The sequence below is a fragment of the Schistocerca americana genome, chromosome 1, assembly GCF_021461395.2.
Source record: "Schistocerca americana isolate TAMUIC-IGC-003095 chromosome 1, iqSchAmer2.1, whole genome shotgun sequence".
NCBI lineage: Eukaryota > Metazoa > Arthropoda > Insecta > Orthoptera > Acrididae > Schistocerca > Schistocerca americana.
In genome coordinates this window covers 984283816-984296207 of record NC_060119.1, presented here as the reverse complement: position 1 = coordinate 984296207, position 12392 = coordinate 984283816, and the positions used below count along the sequence as shown (strand labels likewise).

The 12392-nt window shown below is 41.9% G+C and overlaps 1 protein-coding gene across 1 annotated transcript in view; it reads right to left on the bottom strand.

The window, feature by feature from the left end:
* The window catches only part of LOC124548484 (fibroblast growth factor 8), a 171235-nt gene that overhangs the window by 24478 nt on the left and 134365 nt on the right, over positions 1 to 12392 (bottom strand). The window contains exon 3 of the mRNA XM_047125178.1: positions 8847 to 8976. Coding sequence (XP_046981134.1) covers positions 8847 to 8976 — 130 coding nt within the window. The remainder of the gene's footprint in view (positions 1 to 8846; positions 8977 to 12392) is intronic.

Here is a 12392-nt window from a genome sequence, read left to right as displayed (position 1 = left end):
CCCGACTAGGTTCTCGCATTCTGTCGACGCTCTAGGTCGACCGCTACCTTTTTGACGCTGTGCTCGGCCATGGTTCACCCATTCCTGCCAACATCCTCGAATGGTGACATCGCTGCTATTCAAATGTCGAACGATTTGCCCATTACCCTAACCGACTTCGTTGACCCCAACTACGCGTGTTCTCTCAAATGCTTATATCGGCGTTTATTGTTCACGAACCTGTCTACGAGGCATATTTAGTCCAACTGAGTACACGGAATGAAATGCGTAAAGACTTTACGCCTTAGCATCGGCATGCCCCTGTTTACTACCCTCGCCAGCTTCACGGTGAAATTGTCCTATAGCGTCATACACTCGTCCATCGGCCGCTAAAGCTTACAATAATATTCGCACCAGTATTGACGGAAAATGCAACAATTTGAGACCAATTTGCATAGCTCCTTCGTCATGAGTCGCTTAGTAGAGAGCTAGTCCGTTGCCGTTCGAATAAATATCATTCTTATTATGAAAAGCAGGAGTCATCGCCAATAATTCGTCGAAATATTACGTGACGTTAAGTCTGAAAGCAGGTGCAAATATGACATAGTTTCTGGAAGCAACATCTGTTGTTGGCATCCCTTAGCCTTCATTCTGAATAAATTCAGAACTGTGGACATTATCAATTTGCGGAAGTAAACATCGAAATGGCAAACTAAGCATAGTCTGTCCATCTCTTTATTTATTCATTATTTCGTAGCTCAACATTCTTACTAGTCCTGGAAACAGTATTATGGGAGATAATAGTTCCTCCCCCATCAAATTAAGAAACTGTTAGATAAAAAGAGGAGGAAATTAACGTCTTGAGCAACATTCATATTGAGAAAATTACAACACAGGTCTGATGAGAACTTAGCTTACATCTTCCTTATCAAAGGAGCAGTGCTGATAAGAGATGTAGACGATAATCTCTGTTGTTCTTTCTTTCCGTTATCCACATGCACTCTCGAAGTACTGTCCCTGGTAAACAAGACTGTCTTGCGTGTGTCATTATCAGCATGTATCGATATCGATGTGTTTCTCGTTTTAGACGTGTTTCGTAACAGCAGTTAAGGAATCAGATATACACAGCTACAAACAGCAGCTGTTTCTCTCATGTATTTGTGGTTAACAAACCACAGATGCGCAAGATAGCAAGTACGTGCGGGTGACAAAATTTCATACTAATCACTGATGACTGCCCGCACTGGGGGCAGTTCGTCAGATGCTTCTCCTTGCGCTGTGATGCGGTTTATTCGCTTTCTCTTTCCGTCCTTCTTCCATACGAAACGATGTAACTTTTCACAACTGAGACTTAATACGTGGTGACTGGGAGGGTCTTCGCTTCGCTCTATACTGTCAATTCAGAAGTTTTCAGTACTCTGTGTGCTTAATTTGCTGTCATATTGTTTATACATTTAAAGTACTAAGACGCCTACTTAGCATTTATATGACTAATAATCACACTGTCTAAATTTATAATTTGATGTAAAAATGTAATGTATCAATTGCAACCGCCAACTTTCAACTCAATTTCAAGCATAAATTTATAAATATTCCTAGGGACTTTCGCACTGATCCCACTACCACGTTATGTGGATTTAACAACTGAGGAATTAGTGCCCGTTCGTAGTTTCGGATTCAATGACATTGCATCATACTGGATTTTACGCACAGTATCGCTGCCATCCTAAACATCCAAAACTAAAGATTAACTGTAAGCGTCGACCAACCTACTGATTTGCAGGAGAAATATAAGATGATTAACAAAAGTCAGTTTGTTCCAAAAGTAATAGTGATTTCTCTTTAAAAGTAACAACGATTTCTACAACGATTTCTCTGTGATGTTGACCTTGGGAAACGTTGTGTAGTAATGGATCATTCCCACGCTACACACAGTGTGCTGGTGTTACGTGGCAGCTACTCAGTCAGCCACGATGCTCACGCAATAGCAGAGGGTCGCATTATTGGAAGTTTACTTCGCGGTAGAATTTTACAAACATTCTTTGAGTTGTTCCAGACGTTCCTTGATGTCCCTGTTCCAGAGAAAAGCAGTTTATGACATTTTGAAACGTTTCCGTGAAACAGCAAGTGTTAATGCAAGGTCTCGAAGCCGTCACACTGATGTGTTAACACCTCAATTTACGAAGCGTGCTCAGCAGTCTCTGCTGCGATCTCCTGGTAAAACACTTCGTCGGTTGTCTTGACAGCTTGGAGCATCTTATTGAATGTGCCACAGAGCCACTTAAGGTCTGAGGTTGCGGCCATCCGAGTTCGAGTAGTTGAAGAACTGCGTCCTTTGGTTCAGAAAAGCATGTCGCCTGAGATTCACTCTTAACGACGTGAACAATAAGCTTAAAAGTACGTTTTTCAGATATGACGGATACTTTCACTTAAAAGGTTATGTTAACTTCACCCAATAACATTAGAGTGTAGTCTGGCATATGTATGCAGCGAATTGTTGGACCAATATTTTTCAGCAAAGCTGTTACTTCAGGTGTTTAGGCAAACATCATAAATCAGTTTATAGCCAGGCTTGAAGTAAGAAAACGTTATTGCTGGTTTCGACAAGACGGTGCAACGTATCTTACTGTTTGTGAATTCTTCGATGGTCACTTAATCTCTACAAATCTGTAGCCCCCGCGCTCAGCAGACATGACGTCCCCGGATTTCTTTTTATGGTGCCTACTTAAGGAGGTGTACTACAATAATCCGAGAACGTTGGAGGTTTTCACGAACAAAATTACCACTTGAAACGCGTACCTGCAAACGTGCACCGTCGATTCGGTATGTGTTTACTACAAAATGGACGACAAGTTCCACATCTTTCAAAAAAATGGTTCAAATGGCTCTGAGCACTATGGGACTCAACTGCTGAGGTCATTAGTCCCATAGAACTAGTTAAACCTAACTAACCTAAGGACATCACAAACATCCATGCCCGAGGCAGGATTCGAACCTGCAACCGTAGCGGTCTTGCGGTTCCAAACTGCAGCGCCTTTAACCGCACGGCCACTTCGGCCGGCCCACATCTTTCATAAAGGTATGTAAATGTATTAAATGAGTCTGATAACGAATACTGTAAATAAGTCGTTGAGTTCCAACTTATATGGAACACTCTGTACTTATAATTTCAGTGTGACAAATTAGCAATGTGTTCAGCGGAAATTATCTGGAAGACAGGTTCGGGCATATTCCAGTTAGTCACATCGTACGTGACGGGCAGTGGCACACAAAGAAATGTATGAGAATGTTTCCACCAAAATGAATTGTAAATTGCTAATAAAAGGGATTTACGACCTAATGTGAAGTGCTTTTCGATGTACATTTGCTCTGTTCTTTGCATCGTAGGCAGATAGTCATGTTGTTACGGACGTGATTCCCGATAGTGTGATGGTTGCAAATGTACGTTATTGAATGAATGAGTGATGTCCTACCATTATACCTCATGTTGAATCCCTGACATGATGGCGTGTAAAACCCAGTGGTTACACGAAATCAGAGTTACCTGCGTAATGGGTTCCTATTAATTAATTATTAGAACATGAAAATATGCACTAAGATCTCGGACTTACACAGGTGATTGCACTATTCGCTGAGAATGCAGTCGTACCATCTATCCTTCGTGAAACAAATTTTAGTAGCTCATAGGTGATAGATTACTCTGGAATAACTTGTAAATCATTTTGATGGCGTCTCTTACAGAGTGTTTAAAAAAGGACTTTACAACTTTAAAAATTCATATAAATTTTTAGAGCTGGGTTTTGTGTTATTTTGTAGGGAAACACACCAAGCTTTTCTTACCTTAAACTAAAGAAGTTGTATGTGACTTCCGTTGGTCGTACTGCACATATCCCATCGGAACTCAATTTCTTCCCCAACTGGCTGTGGCATTGCAGGTGTAACTTGCTCGCGACGTAAAATCTTGCTCTAAGTTCAGGGAGAGAAGCCGGCACAGGAGGTACAAACACGATATCCTTGACGAATCCCATAAAAAAAAAAAAATTAAGTTGACGAATCCCATAAAAAAAAAAAAATTAAGTGGTGTCAGGTCTCAGGAACGTGGGGGCCATGCAAGTGGCGCATCACGGCCAATCCACTGACCTGGAAAGCTGTCACTGAGAAAATCTCTGACGTCAGCCAGCCGGGTGCTGGGAGTGGTGCAACATATTGCATGAAGTAAAATTTTGTTCTTGGCCATCCTCATCGATCTGTGGCATCAAAAATAGTTGTAACATATTCAGGTACAGTATCCCGTTGATGGTTCACCCACGGAGAAAAAAGGGGCCGTACAATTTGTTCTTGCTCAATGCAAGAAGAACGTTCAGTTTAGGGCTATCATGAAAATGTTGCAATATTTGATGTGGATTTTCACTGCCCCAAATCCTACAGTTGTGTGTGTTAACCTTGCCACTTAAGTGAAAAGTCGACTCGTCAGGAAAGATGGTTTTGTCCAAGACTATTTAACATACGCACACAGAAGTTCTTGTGAGCAACTTCATCAGTGTCTTTTGTTGCTTGTACGATCGTCAATCTGCGTGGTTTCAAATGAAAACGGTTTCTCAACACACGCCAATCAGTCGTGTGTGGGATTTACAGTTCGCGAGATGCACGCCGGGTCGCTTTCGCAGGGCTCTCCAAAATGTTCAACTGCTAAGGTCGTCAGTCCCTAAGCGTACACACTACTTAACCTAAATTATCCTAAGGACAAACACACACACCCGTGCCCGAGGGAGGACTCGAACCTCCGCCAGGACCAGCCGCACAGTCCATGACTGCAGCGCCCAAGACAGCTCGGCTAATCCTGCGCGGCGCAGGGCTGTAGACAAAACGTTGTCTCACTCGCTCAAAGACGTCGCCAGATGCGCTTGGACGACCTGATGATTTCCTATGTCTTACCGAGCACTCTCTTTCTACAAAACATTTATGCCACTCATAAATTGTAGGCCTACTAGGAGGATCTTTAGCGTACTTGGTACGGAAATTACACTGAACTGTTGTCGCCGACTTCGATTCTTCAAATCAAAACACACAGCTAGCACGCTAGGGTCCAGTGAAGGCAGTCATCTTTAACGCAACAGCCGCTACCGCTCCTTACGGTGCGATTCGGCACTAGCGAACTACACGAGACAAAACTTGATGTATTTCCCTACAAACTGACACTACAATTACATCTGTAGGTTGTGCTGTTGTGGTCTTCAGTCCTGAGACTGGTTTGATGCAGGTCTCCATGCTATTCTATCCTGTGCAAGCTTCTTCATCTCCCACTATGAATTAATTTATATGAATTTTCAAAGTTGTACAGTCCTTCGAGGTGATGTCGCGATATTACTGAAACAATTTATTAAATTTGTAAAACTCACACAATTTGTTACAGTCAAGCTCTGGAATATAGATCGCCTCAAAACTAACCATACAATGATTAACTGGCCGCTTCTGGACCATCAAAGTCATCCTCCCCTAGCCCAAGCGTATTTAAATGCCCCGGAGATTTCAAGGATGATCATTAGAGCACTAGACTGAATGGTTTTAGCCTCCCATTCCCACCGAAATTGTCTTAATGAGAACGTAATAACTGACATTACCTTCGACCTTGAAGTTCACATTAACAATGAAACTTAGGAGCAGTTTTGAAGGCAGTATCCCGATCCAATATACAGGGTGACTGAGCTGTCCGCACCAATAAAACCTATTGACCCCTTCAAAAACCACAAGTGAGATTTTCATATTCCCTCGCTCGCTACGCGCGAACTATTAGTCTTACAGAAAAAATGAGCAGCACCTTTTTGTAGAAAATTTAGAGTAGTTGTATTTTGTTCTGCGATAGGTTTTCGACTGAGGTCGTGCTTTTCGAATTATTCAGGGAAAATGCATTTTTCTTTAATAATTTGATAAGTGTGGCCTCCAGCCACAAAAGGCCCTGTTCATTTTTTTCTGTAGGACTAACAACTTGCACATGGCGAGCGAGAGAACATGAACTTATTGAGCGTGGTATATGAAGGCTTTGCGGGTTGGGTAAAACTCACGGGTAAAGGCAGCTGAATAAACATGTACGTATATCTATACTGACGGCTCCGAAACCAGTGATTTAAATATCTCTACTGACAGTTCCAAAACTAGTGGCTTTGTTAGAAGTCCACACTGCATACCACGTTCGCAGGAAGTCTGGTCTATTGAAACTACCAAGAGAAGCAAGTGTCATGACTGCGGATCTTGTCAAGGTAACTGCAGCCCTTCGTTTTGGCTCGGAAATGACAGCTTCTCGAAATTTCCTAGTCAGTGATTCCTTATCTGCATTAACCATACTTAAAAATTTTAGCACTTGTTTGACTGAAAACCCATTGTATACAAGAGTATCGAAGTCGATGAGGGAAGAACGGAATTCCGTTAATTTCGCTTGAGTAAAATCACACTGTGGAATCCTTGGCAATTAAGCGCTCGACCACTTAGCCAAAGAAGCTGCTGCGACAGGGCATACCTCCTGGACTGCAGTCTCAAGTACAGATTACTAATGTCATACAGACGCATGATGGAAGGCCGGTAGTGGGAATGGGAGGTAACAAGACACAAACCAAGAAGTCCGCAACAGTTTACTTGTCGATCTCTTGTTTCACGAATCTCGTATAAATTCAGTGCCTAGGCAGGTCGTCTCTCTAATACCCACATTCAAATTTAGCTACTGATGTTTGTGTTGACATCTTCACTAGCTGCGTACCGCAGAGACACCTTTCTGCTGTTGTGTAGAAGAGAACGCAATATCCTTTACTTCGGGTGCTCCAGACTACATGGAAGTACTACAATCCTTTTACAACAAATATGAAGTTTGGTAATCCGTTGCCAGCCTGCATGACTGTTTGTTAGGAACAGGATCACAGCCGGCCGAAGTGGCCGTGCGGTTAAAGGCGCTGCAGTCTGGAACCGCAAGACCGCTACGGTCGCGGGTTCGAATCCTGCTTCGGGCATGGATGTTTGTGATGTCCTTAGGTTAGTTAGGTTTAATTAGTTCTAAGTTCTAGGGGACTAATGACCTCAGAAGATGAGTCCCATAGTGCTCAGAGCCATTTGAACCATTTTTTGAACAGGATCACAGACTTTTCAGCTCGATGTACAGATTCACTGTTGCCGCAGGTACCCGTATCTAAGCCCACTGCATCACCGACAATGGGCTGCACAGAACTGCTGCAACATTTGCTTTTTCAATGATTATACGATGTTGGTCTATCTCTAAGTACGTATGTTCGGTCAAGAACGCGCGCGCGCTCGTGTGTGTGTGTGTGTGTGTGTGTGTGTGTGTGTGTGTGTGTGTGTGTGTGTGTAAATATGTTAACACTAGTTTTCTATCAGTGCCTGCATATTCTATGTAAGTGTGAGCTGCCTGTATAGTGCGAACTGTAAGAATGTGTGATGCTTCTTCATTCAGTCTTACTGTATGCATTTTGCACGCAACTGGTTCCTTTATTAAGTAGGATCGGTTTCCTGTCCGTGGCTCATGCTAATGAGACGAAGTCATGAATTTGGAAAAATTTTAGTAGTTCATGTGGGTGACTGAAGTTGTCGCCTGCCGCCAGGCTTGACGAGGTCGCATGGTTTACGATGTCCTGGCCAGTGTCACTGCCGCCCGTAGCGCTGTCGTCGCAGATGCGACACACGCACTTATGTCGTTCTCACAAGCTTCACATTTTGGCTCCCTTTCGTACTCCGGGCTTGTGGGCTCCATACATAGATGGTGTACAGGAGAAGTGGTCAATAATAATGATCAGGCAGGACATGGGCTTTAAAACAGATTCTTTAAGTTCTATAAGCACTTGTTCATCTTCGCTACTGTGAAACACGTCTTTCTACTGAACAAGTGCTCACAGTGCGTTTTAGAGCTCATACTTAGTAAACAACTTTTTCCTGTTTTGGTCCATACTAACTCCTCCCAAAAGGGAGGGAATGATGGAATCGTCCATACTAACTCCTCCCAAAAGGAAGGGAATGATGGAATCAATAGAAATCTGGGTCTACACGGGCTCTTGAATATGTAAAATCTAAGGCTGTTTTTACTGGAACAATTACTGGAGCAATATTTTGTTACTAATACTCTGCTGGTATTCGTGGTCATATGCAGATTTTCGCATTAATGCTTTTAAAAACTGAGTTTTCTTCGTCCCCTTCACGATCTATCGCGACGAAGATAGTAAAAGAAGGGTGGGCCATGTACTTGTCTGTACAAGGAGTTTTTAGCATTCGTATCACTTAAGTCTAAAAGTTATAAAGGGGAATTAGCAAATGAAGTTCTTAATACAAGCGTATCGCTTATTCACGGCAGACCGCAGCATAATGAGAGGGAAGCGTAAGCTTGTACCTAACGTTTTCCTCAATGCTACGCAGCACATACAGCATCAGAATAATGGCAGAGGGACACAGTGACGGTCACAGCCAACAACAAATTGTTGTGCTTCTAGAAGCGAAGACGCCGTCTACTTCGGGCGTGACATACACTATATGATCAAAAGTAATCGGACACCTGGCTGAAAATGACGTACAAGTTCGTGGCGCCCTCCATCGGTAATGCTGGAATTCAGTATGGTGTTTGCCCACCCTCAGCCTTGATTACAGTTTCCACTCCCGCAGGCATAGGTTCAATCAGGTGCTGGAAGGTTTCTTTTGTAGTTCAGTACTTCAGGTGCATGAAATTAAACAAGAGAGCTCATTGGTGATGCGCCCCTAAAATTCTGTGAGCGTTGATTGACACCCACCACGCAGAGTGATATCTCGCTTCCAGCCTGGTAGATAAATGTGCAAATACCTTTGCAAAATATGATATGTGCAATGATTATCGTACTTACGCAACCTGTCTTCGTATGGATTGTCCGCTCGAACAGTCCCATTGGCGTCGATCTGCACGTAGCCGTGCGAACATTCATTGTAGAGCCGCACAGACCGCACCACGGATGGTACCGCCCCGCAGATGACCATCTGCAGACAAACAGACATGGCAAGCCGTCATCCTCGTCGACCTCCAATAACTATTTAACATTAAGCTATATAAGTTGCTTAAAACCTCTCACACTGAACAACTATGTTTAGTATGGTTTAGCGCCACGTTGGCAGTGACATGGTTAAATCTGGGATTTGGCGAGTATTTATGACAGGTTCATCAATAGCCTTGCGTTATATGTACTAACACTCACCTGGACATATATGCTTAAAGTAAGACCAAGGCACCAGTCATTTGACCTTTTTTTTGCATTACAATATTTTCTTTCATGAGTATCGCTTGCCAACTCTCTACTACTTCACTCAGTAAAGCGAAATATTCTGCTTATATAGAAACTAACTTAGCACCCGCCGCCATGGCCTGCAGAGATTTTTTTTTTAACTGAATTTTTATTTTGTTCACAAACTATGACACCAGCTTTTCACGCTAATTAAGCCCTTTCCCGAATATACTTCTGACCAAAAAGCGATTTTGGTAGCTGGAGTCAAAAGTTTTTGTTTATCATGGCTTTTGCGTTCTTGTGAAGATATTTCCATAGCAACTTTCATCTCCTAACTAATATTTCTTTATACCTAACCGAGAAGTGAAATACCTATTTAAAGGCGCTGCAGTCTGGAACCGCAAGACCGCTACGGTCGCAGGTTCGAATCCTGCCTCGGGCATGGATGTTTGTGATGTCCTTAGGTTAGTTAGGTTTAACTAGTTCTAAGTTCTAGGGGACTAATGACCTCAGCAGTTGAGTCCCATAGTGCTCAGAGCCATTTGAACCATTTTTTTGAAATACCTATTTTCACAGATTTAGCTTTAAAAATTTTTTTAATACAACGAAATATTTTCTTAAAAATTTTCATCCCCTATTTCACTCCCTTAGGGAGTATTTTTTTAATTTCTAACGGTGAAGTCAAGTACAAATTTTCATAGATGTAGCTTTAAAAATGCTACAGCACTTCTTTAGTAATAATTTACTTTGAAAACGACTTTCACCCACTATTTCATTCCACAGTTTTTCGTAGTTCTAGCTTCAAAATTATCTCAGTAACGACATACTTTCAAAAAACCTTTCATCCACTATTTCACCCCGTTAGGACTGGGATTTCGGACAATCCCTTCTTAAACTATGCGCTCTCCAAATTTCAGCGGTTTAGGCTGAGCAACTATGAGTCAGTGAACAGTCTGGCCCTATTTCACCCCCTTAGGGGTTGAATTTCCAAACAGTGAAACACGTTTTTTCCATCTCTAACAGAGAAGTCAAACACTATTTTTTAAAGATTTAGCTTAGAAACTGTTTTGCAGTGAAAATCGTCACAAAACGTTTCGCCCCCTTCATAGGAGTTGAATTTCCAAAAGCAGAGACATGTGTATTTCTTCTAACAGAGAAGCCAAATACAAATATTCATAGATTTAGCTTCAAAGATGCTCCACAATGAATGATTTCGATAAAAGTTTCATCCCCCGTTTCGCCCCAATAGGGGCAGAATTTCCAAAAACAGTGACACACACATTTTTTTTTTATTTACAACTTAGAAGCCAAATTTAAATTTTCTTAAAAATGCTTACATAGTAATATTTTCATAAAAAATCTCACCCCGTTAGGGGTTCATTTTTCCATAAACACTTCACGCCCTATTTCACCCCCTTAGGGGTTCAATTTCCAAAAACACTGAAACACGTATTTTTTCATCTCTAACCGAGAAGTCCAACACCAGTTTTCAAAGATTAGGCTTTAAAAATGCTTTCGTCATGAAATATTTTCATAAAACGCTCCACCCCTCTTAGGGGTTGAATTTCCAAAAACAGTGACATGCGTATGTTAAAAATGCTGAAACATTCTGACTGGGGAACCAAATACCGATTTTCATAGGTCTAGCTTCAAAATTGCCTTAATAGTCACATTAAAAAAGATCCCTTCATCCCCTATTTCACCACCTTAGGGATGGAATTTCGAAAAATCAGTTCTTAATTGATGCCTACAATATAAGATCAACACCTTCTGCAAATTTCAAGTTTCTATCCTTAGTGATTTGGGCTGGGCGATGATGAGTCAGTCAGTCAGGACATTGCCTTTTACATTTAGAGATTACGCGTCTTAAAACAGAGAACCGTATTACGTCAGCAGAATTCTTTGGGTCAGGTGGAGATCTGTCTCACGAGGCCACATCAATTAAAAGATGAAGCTCTGAAAAAATTTTGAGGGGGATACGTTAAAGGATTTAATCTTAAGAGCATCGTTCGATTAGGAATAGCAGCCACTTGCTGAAAGAAACATGGCAGTTTACGCTCTTCCTTCTCACCAAGTAGTACAACATGAAAGCAACAACTATATCTGGAAAGAGAAATACTTTCTTTAAGTTTCTAACCAAAACTATCGAATTGCTTGAGTTTACAAAATAGTTTCCTAGTACGCAACGTAATAAAATACTATGTATCCGTAGGCACCTGTGCCATAATTGTTTCAGAGTAGCTGTATTACATATTATTAACACATGGTCCATAATCTATCACAACTGTAAAGTGTAGCATACAGCAGTAAGGGTGCTTCATGACTTGTCTCAAGGGTGGTTTGTACACTGTCTAGGCACATCGTCTATGCACTGTGCTGAGCCTGTGATAAAGCCACAAATTAGTGCAATGAAGCACTGTATCGAGACCATTCGCGCTGCCCTTGCTTGTGTACGCTCGATATTTGGGTCGAGCGTCCACAACAGTTCTATTTTTGCAACAGAATTTGTGAAATCTCGGTCAGTTTTACATCATGCTTTGTGGCCAATGATTCGAGTGTTGCCTTTTTATGTGATCCTTACAGTCACAACTTGCCACTCCATAAGGTAACCTTCAAAAAAATTTAACACGTTCTCCTTTCAGCTAATTTCAATAAGAAACACTAAGGAATTGAAAATCAATAAAGGACTCTTAATAGCCAGCGGAAGCATGAGATGGGCTGGTGTCTCGTCTCAGAAAAACGTGCGCACTGTCGAAATGTTGCGCAACGTGTATATGGAAGCATCTCGTCTTTCATTTTGATTGGGTAACCATAGATCTACCGCTTTTGGTCTACAAATTGTATATGAGATCGCGATTTGTCCACAGGAAAATGGCCTAAGAGCACGACAGCAGTAATTAGAGAGTTGGCACAGTTTTCTGAGTCTGGGCCTGCCTTAGCAGCACATGGTGTCGTGTATTACTGATTAATACTAATGTACGGTAAAGGTACGCTTGTTACAGTACTGTGGCATGGGTATTCACTAACCCTCTATCTCGATTAAATGCAACATTCTCCCGTGAAATAACTCCCAACTGAATAGAAAATGCGTCGCGAAATACCAAGGAACGCTCTGGTAACTGCCCAATGTTCTTCGAAGTATGCGCGTGATGCTCGTAAGCACAAACTGAATCC